The sequence below is a fragment of the Apteryx rowi genome, unplaced genomic scaffold (genome assembly GCF_003343035.1).
Source record: "Apteryx rowi isolate R43461 unplaced genomic scaffold, aptRow1 scaffold_1148, whole genome shotgun sequence".
Taxonomy (NCBI): Eukaryota; Metazoa; Chordata; class Aves; order Apterygiformes; family Apterygidae; genus Apteryx; species Apteryx rowi.
Window position 1 is genome coordinate 41989 of NW_020447362.1, and position 22363 is coordinate 64351.

Genomic DNA, 22363 nt, shown 5'->3' on the forward strand with positions numbered 1-22363 from the left:
CTTAGTCTGCCAATGTAAACTTCAGACTGTGATACCACTAATGCTCATCGGAGTTTAGATTATAGACTGGAAAAAAGAACTGAAATATCTGAAACCTAAAATATTAAGATAACTGTCATGCAAAAAAATTTCTGGGAGAATTCATAATGCTCCATTAAACAAAGTTAAAATAGCACACATTAAAATGAAAAGTGAGACCCACACCGAGTGATGAGGATTAAAAAATACTTCTATGGAATACCTGCCCATTCTGTGCACTGAATGAAGCAGGGATGTCATGGGAAAAAATACCAAGTTATTGTAGAGAATGAGGGATTTATCTTACATATTTCAATTTACCTGGAATCTATTCATACGATGGGAAGAAATGAAATTAAAAGAGACTGAGAAGTAACTGCGTATATGGAAGAGAGAAAAAAACCAAAGATAAAATATGTTTCAACAAAGCATTAAGAATCCCTCAAGAAACAATGGAGAAAGCTACAAAAACTGAAGAATACATTGTCCTGGCTTTATTAACCTGGCACAAAAATTACTTTTTTTAAATCTGAATCCTGAAAAGAAGACTGATAGGCTATCAGAAGCTAGGAAAAAAAAACAGAAAGATGTACTTAAGAAAAGATTCATGAAGGAAACAAGAGAATGGCCAATTTGGCAATGAAGGTAATCAGGCTTTGCAGAAGCTTATGAAGAAAGATTATGTTATAGCTCCAGCACACAATATATTCTTTCATTTTGTTGTAACTCTGGATCTGAATGCTAAGTGTGCTGAGGTAACACCTTAGACTAAGTTTTATTTAAAAATAAAAAAGCTACTAATTAATTTTAATAGTCACTATCAAAAACAAAACAAGTTTAGAGTTTGAAAAGGAGACCAAATCCAACTGGACCTGTCAAATCAACATTGTTAAAAGCATGGGAAGGCAGCAACAAGTTCCAGTTAAAGAGTGGCAGGACCAACTAAAACAGGAGACACATAGCAAAGCTGGAAAAGTGAATTTAAAGGACCTAAAACCCTGGAAGAGTGAAACTGATTTCATATTTAAAGTTGCCCAGGCAAAATAATTCCATTTCCTAATATTTGTGCTCTTGACTTTACAACCTTCACATGTACTTTAGTATCAAGGGTATGTAATTCAGTCTTGTAAACATCTGAGAGCCGAGTTTGAAATTCTGTTCAGCTAAAAAATTTAATTTTTTCCCCAAATGGGTCTCATTTGTAACTAAGGTTTTTCTCACATTTATTCTAATATAGAATGGCATAAAAAAAAAAAAGGAATAATTTTGACAACTGATTTTTTCACTTGTAAAGAAAGGATATCTTTGTGTTCTTCTCCACAATCCTGACAAGAGAATTTACACAGCTCTAGGTAAATATTTAGCCATATGCCTTTAAGCAAATATATAAATAGCCTATGGAGCTGATGTGATTTAAATGAAACATGAACCTGGACTTCCTACTCACCAGAGAAGAATCCTGACCACCAGGATAACCACTCCCCTGAAGTTCTCATTTCATATATTTCAAGGATCCACACACAAATAAAACCAAGAGCTTCTGAAACACTTCAAATCATAGAGTTCTGTCTATCTAGTCAAAACAGTAGATCTGAAGTAATTACAACTTCAAACCAAAGCTATTCTGGCAAATGTTTTGCAGTGTGGGTGTTGGAACAACCACAAGGAACAATCGTTCTTATTTTGGCTATCAAAAACACTGAATAAATAAATGATATAGAACTAGAGAGATCTTCATTTTGAGGTCTAGTGAGAAACAGCCAGAAGCCATTATTACCATGTGAGAACCATCTGGTGGCCTTATATTTGTCAAGTGTTGAGCCCTCTTGTCCACAAACTGTTGCCTTATCAACCCCTCTATTCCTTAGGCTCTTACAGGCAACTGTGTGTGAAATGTTTATTATTGCTGCACTCCAACCTCAAAAATTCTTTTTATAATTAATATTCTAATGATTACTCAAAAAAACCCCATCCAAACAAACAAAAAAACCCTTTCATTGTTCTTTCAGAGATCAGGTATTCCATATCAATGTTTTCTTCCAATTTTGTCCAACGTATCAACATTTTGTATTAGGATGGGGAGGGGAGAAGAAGGGAGGATATTCATAATCGCTATGCTGCCATTTTTTTTCCTTGGTCTCCCTATCTTTCAATGTGGAGAAGGATTCCTCTGTATGGAAAGGAAACTTCTACTTGAGACACTGTAGCAGAGAGAGGGATCTGCATGTACAGGCAATGGATTTGCTCTGCTTGCCCAGTCCTTGGAGCAGACCAAACACCTAATGAGATTCTTAGAAAATTGCTAGAGAAAGAGAGTGAGAACCAGTCTTTTCTTTGTTTCCAGTCCTTCTTACTCCAGGTGTCTCTCTCAAGCTTGCACAAGCACAAGCAGCTGTAACAACAGGGAAAGCAAATCTCTTTCCCAATTAAATTCAACCTTTGGACACTTGGTATTAGATGAACAACTATTAAAGTCGTTAACCTACACAAGTGAACTAAAATTTTCCTCAGAAAAACACTTCCATGAATTTTGGATAAGCCTCAGATTAGGAAAGATACTGGAAAAAATTGGATACTCTGTTGTTGCAAGTGTTAAAAATGTTCAATTCTGCCATCAAGATGCAACTATCAAATGTAAAAAATGAGCAGCTCATAGCACAAAGAAGAGAGATTTTGTCCTTTTAAATCTGAACCTTCAACAAGTACAAAATCTAATGTTAAAAAAAATTTGCATACTAATTATACACTACTCCATTTCATATATATTAACACACATACACGTTATGCCATATTTCTATTTTCTAACCATACGTGCAATTTATATAAGGTTCCTTTTATGCATTCACACCTCTCTTCTGATTCCAGTCATGGGCATCACCAAGCTGAGCAGCATTATATGTATATCCATCTTGCTGATGAAAATAATCATCAGTGCTGAATACAATGCCATCACAATTTTGGCCAAGCAGAAAACTGTTAAACAAAGGAGAATGCAAAAACATTACAACTTTTATATTTCAGAGAGGGAAAAGAAACACAGAGGAAAAGAGTACAGGTAAAATAAATAAATAAATAAATAAGCTGTGCCCTATTTCTGAGTTATAGAAAAGTTCAAACCAGTTTACAAAAGTATACATATGTATTTCCAATAATTCCAATCCAAATTAAAGCAGTATTTTTCCCACCTCAGGATCATTTAATGTATTTACTAACATTTTCCATATCAATTCTCATTTGTAATTACATCAAGAAGCCAATCTGATCACAGGGAATTTGGATGCAGCTGAGTACTGAACTGGATCTTTAAATCTTTGTTCAGTGCTTTAAACTCTAAATACGTCCTCTTCTGACCTTTGTCTGTGCTTTCACAATACAGGTCCAACAGACACAGCAAAATAAAACTAGCAATATTTTATGTCAGTTTCCCTATTATCAGGAAAAAGTCCGATATTACAACAACCTTTCAAGATAGTCCTACTGAGGAAAGTCAGGATTATAGAAAAGCATACATATTCCCTTAAGATCCTGTTCTCTTCTGTCCCAATTCCATGTCTTCTCCCCCAATCCTGGCCATACAGTTTCACTCACCTTCACCTTCTCATCAGCACTGGCACTCACTGGATCTATAAGCCACTGGAATTCATTACCCAGAAAGTTATCCTTTTCTCCTTTTTTTTTTTCTGGGTTACTTTTCTGAAACTTTAGCAAGTTGACTCTTCAAGGAAAGAGCCAACAAGATGATACAAGGGAAGTGTCTAATAATCAGTGGAGACCACCCTCAGTTCAGCAGCACTGAGCTGCTGCACTTGTTATCACATCTTGCGGAACTGTAGTTTTAGTCTAATAGATGACAAACAAAATTAAGATGGGACTTTTTCATAGCTTAGTTTTCTCTTAAGGAATTACACTGACTAACCCTACCACTCTACTTTGAAATGGGTGATAAGAAAACTATGTATTTTATTATTGCTCCATGTATTACTTAAAATGAGGAGAAAAATAATCACTTCTCCATGATAGCACATTAAAAACTGATGAGTGTCATCTATCACTCTTCAGGTAAAAAGTGTAATGCTTTAATAATGTGACAATTAGGAAATGTAAACTTTCTTAATTAGTTGTTGCATATCTTAAAAATAAATTTAGAATATTCATTGATTAAAGTGATTTAGCCTGGTTTCCCAAAGAAATACCATTCCACGGCAACTTTTGGGCATATAGAACAATTTCAACCAAATCTCACAGAAGGATTTTCTCTCCAAAAAATTATGAGTTTCATGGGGGCAAAACAAATAAACAAACCATTGGAAAGTCCTTGGAAGTTGGGGTTTGAAGGAAAACCTTGTGAGACAATGGCACAGTACCATCTGATCTACAAAAAAAAGTGAAATTACAAACCTTGACTACTCTTAATTTGTTTTCTACAATATATTTAAATTTGCAAATAGAAAACAGCTAATCAGTGCCAAAGGGCATTCACAGCCTATTGCAACGCCCCTGTACCACTGCCCTACAGAAGATTAGGTAACTATTCCAACTCAGAAATAGCCAATGCACCCAAAGGCTACAAAAACTAAACTGTACTAGCAGCATGTGGGATGTACTAATGCTGAGGCAGCAGGAATGGAAGAGCTGGCCAAATCTCAAATAACCTAGGGGCACAAAAGTGTGTGTTTTAAGTTACCACACTTGCCTATAAATATCTGCAGGAAGAGCAACTTAGATTTAATTCCCACAGAAGGAATATGTTACATTTTGCCACCTGTCATCAATAATAGATCAGTTGTGGATCATAGTTTAAACATTGTGAATGGTCTAAGGTAACAAGTTACCAAGCTAGAGACCTTCATTTAAAACTTAGCTAGAAAAAGAACTCACCATCCAGTTTTACCTGGTTAATAAAAAAAATAAATAAAACACTATACTGCACATTAATTTACATTACTCTACATTTATTGTCCCACAGCTATGTTGGTGGTTATTTTTGCTTTTAAAGCACAGATCTGCAACAACAAAATTAAGATTCCTGAGGACCAAAATAAACTACTAAAGTTGCAACTTTCATGTAACATGATCAAAGCTTCATACAAATTGTTTTTCCTTCTTGCTCCTTCCCCTTTTTCCAGAGTATTAAGGCTTCCTTAACATCAGTAGTGATGCTATTTCAGAAAGCAGAGCATGACACCCTAAAGTACTGCCACTTTGTCAGACATTGTTCGATAATTATTTTTGTTAGTCTTTTCCTTTAGCAAGGCATGTATTGCACGGGTTTAGGAGAACACAGAAGAATTCAGTCATTTTTTTTTTTAAAGCAAATAAATGGCACCAGTGTCACAAAATACACCATACATGATAGCACCTTTTCCTATTGATTCCTCTCTTGTATAAAATATTTAACAGAACATACGTTCATTAAGTTGCTTAGCCATGATTTCACACATGACCTAATCTTATTATTTACAGTATTCTATGTTTGCCAATTAATAATACTAGAAAAATTAGATCTGCCTTCCATACTCACTTCTTTGTGCTGAATGTATATGTGCACACACTAAAGAATAAGGACCAACCTCTGCCTTAATAAAAGAGATAGCAAATAATGACTGGGCCATGATTTTTCATCTCACTATACAGACACACCCCTACAGCTCCCTAGGAGCCAGACTGACCTCAGGTTTTCATAAGGATGTATATGAACCAATGAATCAACACACAGTAACTAAACACTGCATTAATCTTTATTCTTATTTCTAGAAACTGACTTTGCTCAGTGTTCTGTAGAGTAACTCACTTACTCAAATTCTTCTGCTGTATTTTCCAACCATAAATATTTTTAGCAAGAGAGAAACAACAATGATAAGGGTTTGGGAATCCTGCAAACCCATCAACAAGGTTTATTCTTGAAATATTTTGTCACTGTTCCTCAAAGTTCAGAATGAATCAGTATTTATATCAAAACCTATAACTGATGTAACAGACGTAATACACTGAAGTACATTTGCAAGAATAATCTTAAAACTGCAATTTGAAAAGACAGAGTGATTGCCAAATAGACCATAAGAACATAGTCTTTACAACATACACAAAGTAATGATAAGTAATGAGTTTATAAACTGAAGCTTCAATTATTACAGCAATGTTCATATCCTGCTTCATAACTGTGAAGTTAAACCATAAAACACATTTTAAAAGACTGATAATTATCTCATAGTAATAATTCATAGTATTTAAATCTGTAAAATTAAAACACACAAACATACTTGTCAGCTTCATACGGAATGATTCACACAATTCTAATGTGTATTTGGAAATAAATTTTATCCCAGGCTCATGAACTATGACACAGACACAATGAAAAGCACATCTGTGCAAAGGAAGCATCGTTACTGTCTAAATCCCAAAGAGAGATTGTATCCCACTTTTGCAGGAAGGAAAGAAGAGAGAGGGGAGGGAGGAGAAGGAGGTATATTTGTAACAACAGAATCAAATTGCCAATTAATAAGTATCAATATGTGCACATGCCTGAAATGAGCAACAGTATTATCAAACTGCTGTAATACAGCTCTTTTGCACCCTGTGTATTCCCTGGAATTGAACACTCACCTTTGAGTACAGGCACTGACATTAAAGCGGATGTAAAGATCAAAGCAGCTCACCTGCTCTACCAAACATGCTACTTGGTCTGATATATCAGCTCTACCTACAAAACCTATCTTGAAACTAAAATGGTCATTTTAACTAGAGTAGCAAGCCAATACACATCTTTTCCAACAAAGATGCACACCCACACACTGTCCTTTGATTTTAGTTTTTCAAAACTAAAATGGTACCYGAAACTGCATTCTGATTAGTGTACTTTCAGAGATCATATTATAATAAAGAACATCTCTTAAGTAGGTAGGGAAACTTATTAGATTCTAAAATAGCTAATATATCACAGACAGGGAAAAAAATAGACTGTAACTAAATACTATTTTAAAATCTTACCATTACTGAGCTATGTAAAGGATATTTTAAAATATTGCATGTAACAGTCTTTAAAGAAATACATACTTAGAAACAACAGCATTCAAATATTCTTATATTCACCTATCAATACTAATTCTTTAACTCTTCCATTCAGAAGATCCAGAGACTCCACTTTCAGAAAGAATGGCCACAGATAAAGAATAAACTGTCTTTATATAATCCTGAAAACGGATTTAAGTGAAAAACTACTTCAATGATAACAGTGTTTGTTCTTTCAACTTCATATGTCAATTTTTATTCAAATTCATGTTCAGATATTTATGGAGGAAGGGAAAATTGGAATTGCTGCCAAATCCAGAAACAAAATATCCTAAAAATCTAGGTCTAACTTTTATGTAGCTTTTTCCAATGGCATTCACATTATAAGATCACATTATCAACTCCTCCTAATTTTAGCAGACTTGTATCTTGGGTTAAAGAGATTACAGGGTATCTGTGTGTGGCTAAATTGTTTTAGAAAATTTTTAAGAAAATGTTCAATCACTTCCAAAAATGAGGAAAAATACAGCATTTTTAATCACATTATATTCTTGTAAACTTTTCTCTGAGAAGCTTTGGATTGAGGATGTGAAATCTGGACAAGCATGTGCGTTTGCTTTCCCTGCAAAAAAAATTTCCAGATCTGGCCAAGCTGTAGGTCTTTAAAATGTCTTGTGTGCACAGAAAATAAAAGTGAAAAGTACTTGTTTCTGTACAAAGTACAGCAGAAGAAGCAAAGATTCTCACTGCTGTAAGCCCATTCCCAAACAGATCATCATTGCAGTGGCAGCATTATAAGGAAAACACGTCTCCCAACACAACCTCAAGAACCCCAAGGCAGGGCATGATTTGAATTCAGAATGAACAAAACTGGGCTACAACAGGAAGGACAAGGGAAGCAGAGTGGTACAAACACTAACAAGCAGCTTGGGACTGGCAGCAGTCATGAAATGTGGACATAGCAAAGAGTGAAATGCAAGGAAGATGTTGGCATAATTAAGCTGGGAATGAGAAACACTGCTGGCTGAGACAAGGACAAGAAGCTTAATCTGAGGAGGAAGCAGGGGGGAATGGAAGAAGGAGCAGAGGAATCAACTCAGCATTTAATGGTAGATGCAGAGCTAGTAGTTGCAGACCAAAAGTTATGGTTGCATAGCAGTAGGGAAGCAAAACTGGAAATAAATGGACAAAGAGACTGGAACTCAAATGAGAATGAGGAGGCTGGGACTGTCTAGCTCAGGTAAACACATGGAATAAATTGTGGAGATCAAGGGAGACGCCCAACAACTGGGAAAAGGCTAATTTTACGCCTATATTTAAGACAAGTAAGGAGGAGGACCCAGGGAACTATATGCTACTCAATCTCATCTCACCTCACAGTCCCTGGAAAGATCATAGAGTGCATCCTCTTGGAACTCATTTCCAAACACATGAAGAAGATGAAAGCAGTCAGGAACAGTGAGTGTGGACTTCCAACAGACAGATCATGCCTTACTGACCAGACTGCCCTCTCTGATGAGATGACTGGCTTCGTGGATGTAGAGTGATGGATGTAACATACTTTGACTGACATCATCTCCTGCAGTCAGTAACAAGCAGAGTACCCCAGCAATTGATAATGAGCCCAAATCGTCCAATAGCTTCATCAATAACCTGGACAATGAGGCAGGGAATTTGCAAATGACACTAAACCTGTGGCAAAGGCTGACATGCCAAACAATATGACTTCTATCCAGAAGGACTTTGAGAGACTTGAGGACTGGGTTAAGCAAAATGTCATTAAGGTCAACAAGGAAAAGTGAAAAGTTCTGCACTTGGAAGCTTTGAAGACCAGGCTAGACAAAGACACAGCTGACCTGATGCAGTGATGGTGGTAGTCCTCCTCCAAGCAGAAGAATGGACTAGATGACCTCCAGAAGTCCTTTACAAATAACATGCCTGTGATTCTAAGCAGGTGGGATCACACAGTCAAAATACAGACCCCATTCGAACATATAGGACAGACGTGGGTCAAGTTTGGAAGCAGGAGGAGAAGCGTCTGTGCTTACAAACACACGCTTTGCACAAAAACACAGAGCTGAACTCGAGATTCCTGGGTGTCACCACTGCTCTGCTGTCATTACATACTTGAGAAATCTACTTGCAAGATATATCTCATTCCCTTCTACTGCTGATCCACATAAAAGACATCAAATTTCTGCTTTTTCTATGTAATCATTCTGCTAGCACAAATGGTAGAGGTTTGTTTGGAGATTCTAAAGATGCCAGCCCTGCTAAAATACATATGGGTACTAACCCGACACCAAAAGATTTTATTTGTTGTCCTAGTCTGCACTGCAGAAGTCTATGAAGTTATATATACAAACATATTAAACATCATGTGTCTAATATAACATGTAATTCACAATGACACCCTCCTTAAAAACTGTGCTCATTTAGTGTGGAAGATGGACATGGCTTTTGAAGCTCAGACAATGAAAGAGGACAACAGTCCACTTGCCTCATTTACTAGGCTGTGCACAGGCATACAGGAAGGTCTTGCTCCCAAAAAATCCTGGATTGTCATTTTCTGCCTTTGTCACATACTGTATAACAACATGACACCACAAGGTGCTGCCCAGAACTACCAAAGCTAACTCTAAACCGAAAAGAATGTATTAAATAAGGCAGAGTATCTCACCAGTAAAAATGCAACCCAAGTTCATTTAGCACTAATTAAAGGTTTTTCAACATAGTAATTCATTGCACTGTTCAGAAATACTTACAGCTCCTGTATGATACTAAGTTAATACTGTAACAAAAAATGTCCCCCATAGGCAGCTACTAATTCTGTGTTTTGTTCCTAGATACCTGAGATCCTGGGACATGATTTGATGGCAATTAACAACTGCAACCAAGCTTTGAGCTTATAAATTATATATAGGTAAATACACCGAAAAACAAGTCCCATGCAATTCAAATTGTGCACCCAAATTTGATGACCACCTTGACCTTGCTCTCCCAAAATGCACGTTCCCATCTGTTAAATTAAATTAGTAACTGATCTCACAAGTGAGAGCTGAAAAAGCATGAATATATGCTCAAGAACACCTCAAGATATTTTAGGATCTTTCAGATAACATGAATAATAGTTTTTGGTGAAAATCCAAAGAGCATTCAGCACAAGAAACATGGAAACCAAAATATTAGATAACTTCATATGAAGTGTTATACTTTTCCTGCACTGAATTGGACAATATTTTTCCCCCACAAGCTTTCCCCCCCTCCCCTTTTCTATCTTACTTCCATGATATGAAATTAAGAAATTATTGCAACAATCACAGAGGCACATACAGCTTCAAAAACTTAAGTTTGAAAAACACAGCAATCAGTAATTAGAAAATGTTAAATTAATTTTTCTGATATTTAGAGTCTGATCTCCAGATCATAGGAAAAAATTCCACATAAGTGAAGTTATTCTGCAAAAAACAAGGAAGAACATGATTATTGTATCTGTTTAATAGACACTTAACATATAACAGAAGATACCCAAAGAAGACATCCCACTTGTGATATCCTGTTTCTGGATGAAGCTTAATCAGTAAATACTGATATAGTATCTCCTTTTTTGTATGTTAAAAGACTAACGCATCTTAATTTATTAGAGATAGTGTTTGTGTTCCATGTCCATCCATATGTTTTTTAAATCAGGCAATTAAAAAAAGTGAAAATCTAACTTGGAAGCGGTATCTGCTTTGAACCCTGTTAGAGACTTCAGTAAGTATATTCTTAAGGGACAATGATACTTTTCTTGTGTGTTGTTCACAAATAAACACAAAAACTGACAAACCATGCTAGGAAAAAAGTGAATAGGACTATGCTCAGCTTCATCAGCACACTGAAAACAAATAAAATGTTTTCAATGTAAACCTCTTCTAATGGTCCTTTAAGATTTTTGCATGGCCATAAAAATGCACTTCTGATTCAGATGAATTAAAGCTGCCACACTTGACAGAAGATTTTTTTAATAAAGGAATTTGAGAATAAAAAAGAAGAGGCAGACCATCACACGCTAGTGCACCTGAGAGTTTCAGAAGAATGAGAGATTATGAAACTTTATGGATAGCGAAATTTTAAAACTAGCATAAAACAGTTCCTGTTTATCAAAATTCTTATCGAGACAAAAAACCCCGAACCTAAAGTTTTCAATCCCTACTATCATACTACTCACTAAGTAAAAATTACTGCATTTTAATAGGATAATTTATAAATACCAATATTTGCGAAGTGCTTGCAGATAAACTTTTTAAAAATTTTTAAAAATCTGGATTTGAACACACTTTCCAAATTTCAAGTCTATACTCACCGAGAAAGTGTTGATTTCCCTGAACCAGGTAGACCTCTTAAAATTAGGAGCAATTTCTGTGAACTATGTAACTTTTCCTCAGGTAACTGCAGGAAAGAAAAGCTGGGCATTCCATCTGTATGATAATTTTTAGGATCTTTCCAATGCTCTTCTCTGGTTTCACAGAAACCATTATTTTGGGGTACATTCTGGTCATTATTTCCATTTCTGGATACCTGAGTACTATGGATATCAATATGATCAACATAGCTGGCACCTTGATCAGCTAATGGACCATGCCAGTTGATATCATTATTTCCATGGTAACCACGATAATTTTTGTAAGAAAGTTCATCATTATGAGAAGGGAAAGCATTTGTTTTTTGTGGTGGGGAATTAAGTATTTGAAAATGTGATTGATGGTTGAACCTAGGAGGCAGAGGAGGAAGAGGTCCCTGAGGTACTATGAAAGACTCTGTTGACTGCCAGGCAGGTCTGAATTCAGGCACTGAGTTGTTCCAAAACTTAGACTCTACTTGTCCATTAAAGGCATTTTCAGTTTTCCAGCCACTTGTTTCCCTGTCGAACTGCTGCTCAGTACTTGCTTGCTGACTCTTCTGTTCCCCAGAGAAACACTGTCCGTTCTCATAAAAGGGTTGTGGGCTGCCCAGCAATGTGCGTTGACAATCCTCATGTGATGACTGACTGCAGCTATATGGAGAATATTGTTCCTGAGAAGCTTTAATTTCTTCTTTCTGAAAATTACCATCTAAATTGTCATTTTCAAGCTGTTGAATTTCTTTATAAAACTGGTACAGTTCATCATCTATTTCTGTTACAGCAGCAGAAGCAGTCTGTGTTCTCTTTGCTTCTTTTCTTTCAGTTCTGTTTTCATGCGGTTCATTCCAATCTCCCCCACTATTTCTACCTTCAATGTAACTCCGAGGTTTGTCCTGTTTGTTACTTTCAGCAGGCTTGTAAATTGGTCCAATAAATTCTTTGCTTGTAATAAACTCTTCATTTGATTCATTTCCATTTACTGAGAATGGTTTACCGCCATTTTTACTATTACCTACATCAACATTATTAGTAATAAAAGGGCCTTGCTTATCTTCAACTTTAGCATCATCTGCTAGTACAAACGGATGATTTATATTCTGTACAATCTCTGAATCAGCTGGCTGGCAAAGCACTAGATTTTTTTCAGGAAGCACTTCATTCAGTGTTTTCAAGACACCTGTAGGTGTTTTCTCTTGCTTCTGCATTTCATGTTCCCCTTGGTTATTTGAGACATACCATGGTACCAAATCACTAAATGTTCTTTCGGCATCCACTTTCTCTTGAACACTTTGGTAATTATCATTACAGAGCTTCTCATAAGCCTCTTCTGTTGATTTCATTTTTTTAGAACATGGTTCAATTGTGATTTCATCCTGACACTCCAACAGTCTTACGCTACATTCAGCATGAAGCATCTTAGAAGAAGAAAAATTTAAACATTATCAGCACACACATCTTTAAAGAAAGGTTTAAAAAAAAAAAAACCACTAAAAAATTATTCAGGCCTATGATGCATATCCTCAGACTTTCCACTGTCACAAGTGGAACATACTCAGCCAAAATAGACGCTGATATCACCTATGGGAAATTTTCTTCAAGTAAACTTGCATATATTTTATATACAATACTGCACATCTTTACCACGGAAGTACATTAGTGCAGTACTTGCCTCGTAGTTGCATTTTATGATACATTCTAAATAATTTACAAATTATTCTTTTTAAATGTGAATTTAACATTTGAAAAAATAAATTAGATCAACGATCTTTGTTCTCTACCTATTGAAAGTCCAACGTCTGCACTGACCATTCATTTGCACTAACCTGTGCCAACCTGCCAAGTGTACTAAATCTCCTTTACAGGGATAAACCTGTGCCAAGTTTCAATAAACAAACTTATGCCTGACATCCCTACAAAGACTACCAACAAAAGCGCCCATACTTAAATCACTAGAATTATTTTCTGTAACAGGAACTGGACTCAGCTAATTCATTTAACATCAAACAGATGCTGGCTTGCATTTATAATTTCGTATTAGTAACATAAGACTTAAAATTAAACACACAATCTGTTATTATGTATCTTCTTTTTTGGGACAACTAAATACAATTGTTAGGGATCAAGACCTATACGTGTTGTATAAAAATATACACCAAAAGGCAATCCCTGCCCCAAATACCTTATGATCTAAGATTGAGCCAACAAGTACTCAAAATGTGCGGACAGCTAGGATGAGAAATAAAAAATAAAATAAAAAATAAATTAATTAATAAAAATAAATGGCAAGACGGTGGTGCTGCTTACCAGCACGACAAGCAGTTAAGCCATAATCCCATCATTATCCATCTCTCTAAGTAATAGTTAGAATTATTTGGATTTTCTTTGCATTACAGGGGTCTAAACAGAATGCACTAAAAAGTAATAGTCACTGTGTTATAAATTGTCAAGTAATTTATTCAGCAAAAAAACCCCAAAACAAATGCAGTGCAAAACCAGGAAGAGACTATTCTTCCTATTAGAGGGTTTATTCTGCTGTTTTCTGTGAACTGTGAAACATTATTATTATTCACTCCTAGAAAGTTGAAAAGTGTCACATGTCCCTCATTCTGGAGAAGGAATGAAGTCTTTTCTTCACTTGAAAATGATTTGTAGGTAATGTTTATCATCTCATGTTTCCTAAACTAACAACTAACAAGCTAACTAAAAACTAACAAGAAAAGGTTTTACTCTAGGCAGTTTCTCACCTATCACCCCCCAAAAAAGAAGAAAATTCTTCCACTCTTAGTCTTCACATCTCTAAGCAGAGGAGGAGATATTGCTGTTTGTCTTTACTACTTCAGAGATATTACTAATGTCAGAAGAGAGAGAAACATGGCCATGCAACTACCCCTCTTCTTTGGAATTAGGCACTATGGCCTCTCCTCCTCTCAAGATATACACATTGTTTTGTGCATACCTCCAGCTTCCCAGTTTCTCCTTTTCGCAAATGAGAAAGCGAGTATCACACTGTATGTATTGAGGACTCTATCTCCCAGCTATCCAGAAACATTACTCTACCTACACTCAAAAACAGGATTGGAAAAAAAAGTTTGTTTATCAATTTCTATCCTTCTCTCCCTCCTGGAAGCGGGTTTGAGGGAAGCACATGTTTTGATGTGGAATAATGAGAGGAAAAAAAAAAAAGAGAGAGTATGTGAACGTTTGTTGTATGATAATTTCTCTAATGATGGAGGATACTGCTCCGTGATTGTTTCACACACCAATATCATTTCTGGTCCATCTGAAAGAGGTTTTCCCTAACTGTTCTTTGGGACAGAGAAGTAGCACATGACAGCATCTCCATTCTCAGGGAGGATATAAAGGGCAGTCTCTCTCCAACCTGCCAAATAAAGCAAGCATGTACTGAGGAAGCAGAACTTGTAGATGACTGTCTCACCTCTGGGATGGCATAGATGTAGGGCTGTTATATTTCTGTAAAGAATTATCTGTAAGCATTGAACCCGACCTGCATTAAGTGATTTGCTTGCCTGGTGCCTCCAATAGCAAATTACCACTTTAACTAGACTTCCAAACATCTCAAACAAGTGACTCATGGTCTTAAGCCGGACAAAAAATTCCACCTGGAAAAGGAGGACGAGTCTGGCAGAACTTAAAGGCAAAGGGAAACGCACCTCCTCCGGGGCAGGGAAGAGGCAAAGCGTGCGGGCCGGCGCCCCCCAGACAGAGCCACGGCGCCTCCCGCAGCCGGGGCAAGGCGGCTGCAGCGGCGCGGGGCGGCCGCCGGCATCTGCCTGCCCGGCCGCTCGCTGGGGGTGGGGTAGGTGCACCAACGGCTCCCTCCGCCGCCCCACCATCCCAGCGGCAGGCCCCTGCGCGGAAACACCCGCCCCCTCCCGCGCTGCCCCCTCTCCCCGCCCCCCCGGGCGGAGGGGAAGAAGGGCCTTCCCGGGGCGGCCCCGCCGAGCGGCAGCTCCTGCCGCGCGCGGGGGAGGAGACCAACCTCAAGGCAAAGCCGCCGGCCCGTCTTCCGCCACCCAGGCCTCGGCGAGTAGCGCAGTCCCGGCCGGCGGCGGGGGGAGGGGACCGTGGGCAACCTTTCGCTCTCAAAATGGCGCCGCCTCCCTCGGCCCCTTCGCCCCCGCCGCTCCCAGTTGTTATGGGGCTTGTAGTTCCGCCATGCCGGGACTCGGACTACAACTCCCAGAATCCCTCGGGGTGGGGTGGAGGCGCGGGAGTCGAAGCCGTCACTTAGCGTGCGGCCGTTGGGGGTGGGGAGGATGTGTTAAGGCCGTTGGGGGTGGGGGGGGGAGGCTGTGTTACCGATAGGCCGCGAGCAGGAGGTTAAGCGCTTGCGGCGCTCGGTTACACCTTATTCAGTAAAATAAACTTTTTTTCTTTAAATAAGTATTAAAACATTTCCTATTTTGGTGAAAGAAAAATTCTCAGGTACTGAAAACATAGGGCACAAGCTTCATTCAGCAGCATTTTTTTCAAGTTTCTTTTTATCTTGTTTTTCCACTCTCCAGCTCAGCCCCTCTGCTGTACTCACATCATATTTCAACTGCCATTACGGTCTGCCTTCACAAAATTGTTTGATACTGGTTATTTTAAATAATAAACTATGCAGGCATATTCTGCCAAGAAAATAGGCCTGTCAATGTTAATTTGAATATATTATTTTCTTGTCTTTAACCAATTAAATCTTTTCCCCTAGTGGTTTGCATGTATGCCTGTGCTAGATTAATTTAGGCTATTGTGTTACTTAAACCATTTTCTTCTGTAGAGTTTTGAGGATCATTTGAGGAACACTTATTTTACTCTAAGTGGTATTCTGATTTTTGTGTTGATATTAATTTTTTTCTTACTTCAAAGTGCACTTCTTGAGGCTTTCATGAAAGAACTGATTTTTATGATCATAGTCTCCTGACAGACTTCCTGTGACATTTTTAGATTTTTCTTGAATAAACTGTCAAATGGTGGTGAAAAACACAACAATGCCATGATAATGCTGTGACTTACTGCTCCCCACGTGCACAAATGTGCAAGAATTCTTTAAAGCTTTTTAGCCTTAATTTAAAAAAAGCCTCACTGTGGAAATTTACTGCTTTTCTGCATTATGCTGCATGCTATTAAGACACAATAACAAAGAAATATTTTAGCAGCATTTATAAAGTTATGAGAGGACTATCTCCAATGTAAGAGCTGTCCCTGCTTCCCAGACATATATCATACTTCTTTCCTGAACTTGCAGGTTTTCCCTGCAGCATATACACTGTGTATTTTTCATGATGTGTTTGCCTTGTTTTTCAAATCTTACAGGACTATGCAATGCAAAACACATTTTCCTAAGACAGTCTCTTAACAGTAGTTTTCCAGTTTTATATTAGTGCACACAAGAGACATTTTAAGTGATGTGCCCATTCTAAATATCTGTAACATTACATTTTCAGATTATCTGAATAAAATATTAATTTTTGAAATGGTTGTATTTGTCAGGGATAAAGTCTCTGGAATTAGTTTATTTGCTATACATGGTAAAAACAAAATATTGGTAAATCCATGCCAGGCATTCCTTTCAGTTACCCCTGTGCCAGGTAATAGGCTTGTTTTGTTAGAAGGTGTGGATGCATCTTTGATAGCATTTTAATTTAGATCAGAAGTGAGCTTTTGAAGTGAATCTCCTGAATCTTCCCACTTAACCATGCTTGGTTTGCACTGCAGAGCAGTCTCACAGTCCTGGGTCCCTTGCAGGGGAATGAATTCAGAAGATGCACTGACAGGGTGCACTTCAGCTGCTAATGCTAATGGGTGTTCAATCATGGGACCAGATTAATGCTGGTCTGATTTAAAAACCCTTGAAATGTGTAACATGAGTGTCACAATCTTAGCATCAAAGGCTTCTCCGTATTGATTTGCTCCTATGGCACTGCACTAGTTACTGATGTAGACATTGCCTGCATCACAACCAGACCTGAGAAATGTGTGTGCAGCTTCTTCTAAGGAGCAAGGATGGCATGATCCTTTCACTCCCTTCCAGACAGGAGAAACAAGGTGTGACTTCCCCTGGGAAACAGGAACAATCCTGTGTTTAGACATGGCCCTTCCTGAGCCTTTAGGGCCTGTCATTTGTACCATATTTTGGAGTCCACAGTCAAAGAGACAATTTCTAAAACAAGTTTGAAGTAAAGAGAAATTCAGAATAATAAACTGGTCATTTCCACCATGAGGATTTCTTTCAGGAAGGAAAATAGGGATTGTCGTAAAGAATTTACCTTTGCCACCGAGAAAAATGTAAAGAAGTAAAGAAGCAAGATGTACAAAGGAAAATGTTATTGCAGGGTCATGGAATATTCTTAGCACAGGTATTTTCAGAAATACAAAGGGCTATATCACTTTATTCTTCTTCACTCACTTTTTCATGAGATTATCTAAAAATAATGGGGCTACACATTAATTTTAATGTGTGATAAGATTTTGCAACCAAGCATTCTTGATTTCTTAGAAAACTCTTTTCTAATATAAATACTGTTGATTATTTAACCCTAAGGAAAAAGTTATTTTCCATCCAAAATCATCATTATGTGCTTCTCTACCCAAGCTAAATCACAAAACATCCAGTTTGACCTTTTAGATAGAATAAGAGTGTGCTGCACTTGGACCTTTTGAAACTAGTATCTGGAGATGAAAGCTCTCAAGCACTTCATGTTGTGTATCTAGTAATTGTCTCAGGTGTATTTCATTTGGGGAGTTCTCACAGTACCCATGTATCTAATTAAATGAGCCACATGTTATAATTGACAATACCCTAATGTCAATTTTTTTTTAACCTCAGTGAGTGTAATAAAATATGCTTTCCCTGATGATATTACTACAGCTGGTACAGATCCCATATGGGAAGATGTTGTACCTTTTTCAGACAAAGGTACAAACAATTCCCTTGGAATCTTAAGGCTGCAATAGATAACAAAAGAAGTTCCGTTAGAAATATCGTCAGGAGAAGCTGACAGGTAGGTAAAAGGAGTGTTCAAGGAGCCAAGCATGGTAATGGTGAAAATATTTACAAAGAAGCATTAACAGTTTGTGGGTTTTCTTTGTGTGCAGAAGAGTCTGAAGGTTTTTTTATAATTTCATTTTTTAAAAATATTTATAAATTTGTTTAGGACTCTATCATTCACTATTTATAATGTTTACTGTATGTTACCCAAATCAGGCTTCCAGTAGCATATGAAACTCGTCCATGGTTTTGGTGGAAACCTTTGTAGAAGTAAAAACATAAGGAGTGCAGTAGTATTTTTACCTTGGTAAAAAATTACAGAAATTTGTTGTGTTCCTTGGCATTTATGCTATCCCCTTAGTATTGATGGATGAAATGTTGGCTTTATACGATCTAAGAAAAGAGTGAAAGGAAATTTTTTCAGTTTATATAATCAGATTTTGATTCAGTTCTGGGACCTTGTAGGCTGCATTGATTGGAACATTATAGATAGCATCATAATTGGTATGCATAAAGGAAGTGAATAGAGATATGTGAAAAAATAGTTCTGACGTTATGTAACTGGAACGTTTGATTTTGCAAATGTAGCATTTTGTCAAAGTAGTTTTTGTATTTAATTGCCTCATGTAAAAAGGGAAGAATACAGCTCTCCATTTTGGAGGCTCATCCTGATTTCTATATGGTTTATCAGTACAGATGAAGCTTTAGATCCATGGCACAGACCTCTGGTACATGCACTAATGTAAGTAGTTGCACTAACAGACCGCTCTTCTCTGCGCAAGCCCAACTGCAGATTCTGTAGAAGCGCATGCCCCAAGGTGCAAGTTCATATTACAACTAAACCACACTAGCAGCTAAACTGTCAGAGGGGTGCTCCTGCTCCTCCCTTTTCACGCAAACGCATTGCTAGCTGCTGCCCTGCCTCCTCCCCTGTACAAATTTCTGTTCCTGTTTGCGCCCAGAGTGAGCCCAGGCTCCTGCAGTGGCTTGTCACTGGTGGGCCAAGGCCAGGTCAATGCGAGGGAAGTGGTAGGGACGTGTAGCTGGGGAGGGTGCAGGGGATGGTACCCCTCCTTTCAGCAGCATTCAACAGTTGGATCAGTTTAACTCTCTCACCTCCCCCTAATGGTTACCAACCAACATGATGCTACGCCACATGTTGCTGTACCCACATCTCCTCGCAATTGTTACGCTCCGGTGTTTCCTCTGCTAGTGCAGGTCTGTTCTGGGCCTCTGCTGCTCCTTTTCAGTATGATTTTTGTTTTCTGCCTTGTTCCCATTATTCCTTTACACCCCATAGTCACATTATCACTTCCAAGTATTTCTAATGCCCTTCTTTTTTCCCCCTTCCTTCCCTTTCCATTTGATTCAGGGTATTTTATTCCTTCTGCTACTTATCACTTTCCCCTTTTTTGTAAAAGATTAATGTGCTGACTTTATCCTCTCTTGTAAGTCTGGAACACAGTGTCACAGTGGCATTCAGCTGCTGAGGAGAAACTGCAGAAAAAATCTCAGCTTCTCAAGTCTCAGATGGAATCTGTCTACACAGGTGGAGTGTAGGACCAAATTTTCTCAGTGCAAATAAATCTAGGGAGAAATACTGCAATGGACACCTTTAATTCTCTGCAGAGAACATGTATTATAATCAAGCTTGGGTAAACTGCAGTGGCAGCAAGAAGAGGAAAATTCTTCAGACTTGTCAAATTGCTATTTCATAACAGAGGGAGTACTGAGTATTTTGAGTAAAATTTACTTTCTTTTTTTTTCGTAAAAGGAAAGATTTTCCTTGAATTTGTTTCTAGAAATGTTTTAGATAAAACTTCCCAAAATAATTCAGCGTGAAGGAGGTACCTGGCATGAAAAATATTAACCTAAAAAAAAAAATTGGCAAAGCAATAAATGCCTAAAACCTGCCTTACAATAGAAGAGATTAGGAAATAATAAGATAGGCAGAACCATCAGACTCCATCTATAATAATAAAGAAAAAAATCAAGATAAATACCCAGCAAGCACTACTTAAGATTACTTTTTACAATTAACGGTTACTGCAGAATGATAGTTCAGTCATTTAGATCTTGTGCCATGATCTTGTAGTCAGACTTGATGTCACAGAGGACTTCTTTTTCTCCTCGTGACTCTCTTGAGGCTCTTTAAGTTCTTTTTAATAAGACATACATCTGCGTTCAGTAGGACTACTCAGATATTTATTCAATCATGCCTGTTTCTAAAGGATGATCACCTTGGGTCTTAGTTTGTCTTGCCCCCCTGTACTTTGCTACATCTTGTTGGAAAAAGTGCTTCAGGAGGATTTAGGAAATACTGTGGTATGATTTTTTTTTTTTTTTAATTTAAATCAGAACTTAATGTTCGCCAGAATTTTTCCTAAGATAATGGTTTAAGAGAAGAGCTGGCTTAGTCAGCCAACTGGGAGTATTGCTTGTCAAAAATTTTTGGAAACCTATATATATGTTTAAAAACTATACTGATATGTAAATGCCAGATCAACATTTCAATTATAAAAATCCAGTAACAGTTTTGGTGAAAGTCCAGGTACTGCTTAGTCTGCAAGCACATCTGTAAATAGCAGCTCAAATTTAAATAAAAACTGAAAAGAGTGAGTGTGCTGGCTTCAGTAGACTTAAATTCAATGGGGCATTAAAAGAAGTAGCTCTAAATAGAGAGCAGACAACGGAATGATAAAAGGAAAAAGTGTGAATAGAAGAGAGAGAGCATCAGAGCAACTGAAAATACCCAGCATTTTATACAGCAGGATATATTTAAGTATTGGATTCTAATATACTAATCACTCTTTAAATGGGAGGAAAAGAAATGATGAAATAATAAAGAGACTTAGTGCAACATGGGTAATTATGACAATGTTGACATCCTCACTGTTTTGTAGAATACTTGCTTATTTTTGTTACCTGAAATTACTTTTATATGAGTATTTGAAGTTTAACAACTGAGATTCTCACCTTGCAGATGCAACTGATGATAAATCAGTTAAATATTTTGCCAATTTTGTCATACTAACAGCATTGCTGAAGAGTATTTAGGTTATGTACTCTCCTCTCCCACATTCCATCCTACATCTCAATTAAGGATGGAAAACATTTAAATCAATTAAAGGTAACTCAAAGGAGAAACTAATTTAATTCACTGAAAAACTGAGCTAATCACCAGGGAAAGAAAGGCTGCTTGCACAGACTCCCAAAATACTAATTCTCTCCTGTCACATCTGTCAGCAAGGCATTAAGGGAAGAATAATTTTTTCCTGACTATTATAGCTTTTTAGATACTGGCTGCCATGACTTATGTTAGTGTTAAGTTGTAGGCATGCATAGTGCAAATAGCTGGAGTGGTCAGTGGGCTACCCTGGTAATTACCTCAAGAGATGGTGGCAGGAAGATTCCATGACAAAAACAGTTGTGAAGCCAGACTCAAATGAAAAAAACAAATCCCCCAAACAACCCCCTGTGGTATTAGAAACCTTAAAGTAAAGGTTTGTGGATTAGTGTTCTCTAACTAACTATTTCTGTCAGACAGCAAGATAATTAGATTTGTATAGCTATATTGTAGAAGGTGCACTGGCTGGTACCAAACTGAAGCGCAATCAATTTCCTACTGCACTGAAGAGACAGATCCTGTTTCAGAACATTAACAATCCTAATGATATTTTTTGAGTCCTCTGTTACTGTAACATGAAACAATTTTTTTTTTTTTGTTCTCTTCCCATACCTGTCTCCAAAGGCTCTGATCCTCTGATGTGCTTTAGAATCCCATCTGAAGAAGGTCAGAGATAAGACAGATTTACAGCTTCTGATTTGAGGAGGCAGGTTTTGGGAAGGAGGACTAGTTTTTATTTTAATAGAAAAAGCTTCTTTTACTAGATCATTCAATCTTACAACAACTACTACCCTGCTGTAGATGTTAACTCCTGTTATATTAAGAGAGTAGG

The 22363-nt window shown here is 37.4% G+C and overlaps 1 protein-coding gene across 3 annotated transcripts in view; it reads right to left on the reverse strand.

The window, feature by feature from the left end:
* N4BP2L2 (NEDD4 binding protein 2 like 2) overlaps positions 1-15587 on the reverse strand; it is a 47739-nt gene extending 32152 nt beyond the window's left edge. For 2 of the 3 annotated variants that reach the window (XM_026079636.1, XM_026079614.1), the window contains exons 1-4: positions 15411-15587; positions 14671-14789; positions 11372-12825; positions 2867-2991 (exon numbers count right to left, since the gene is read on the reverse strand). In XM_026079636.1, the coding sequence (XP_025935421.1) occupies positions 2867-2991; positions 11372-12825; positions 14671-14679 (1588 nt within the window). In that variant the 5' untranslated portion in view covers positions 14680-14789; positions 15411-15587. The remainder of the gene's footprint in view (positions 1-2866; positions 2992-11371; positions 12826-14670; positions 14790-15410) is intronic. The other variant, XM_026079625.1, reaches the window with a different exon arrangement.
* Positions 15588-22363: the final 6776 nt, after the last annotated feature.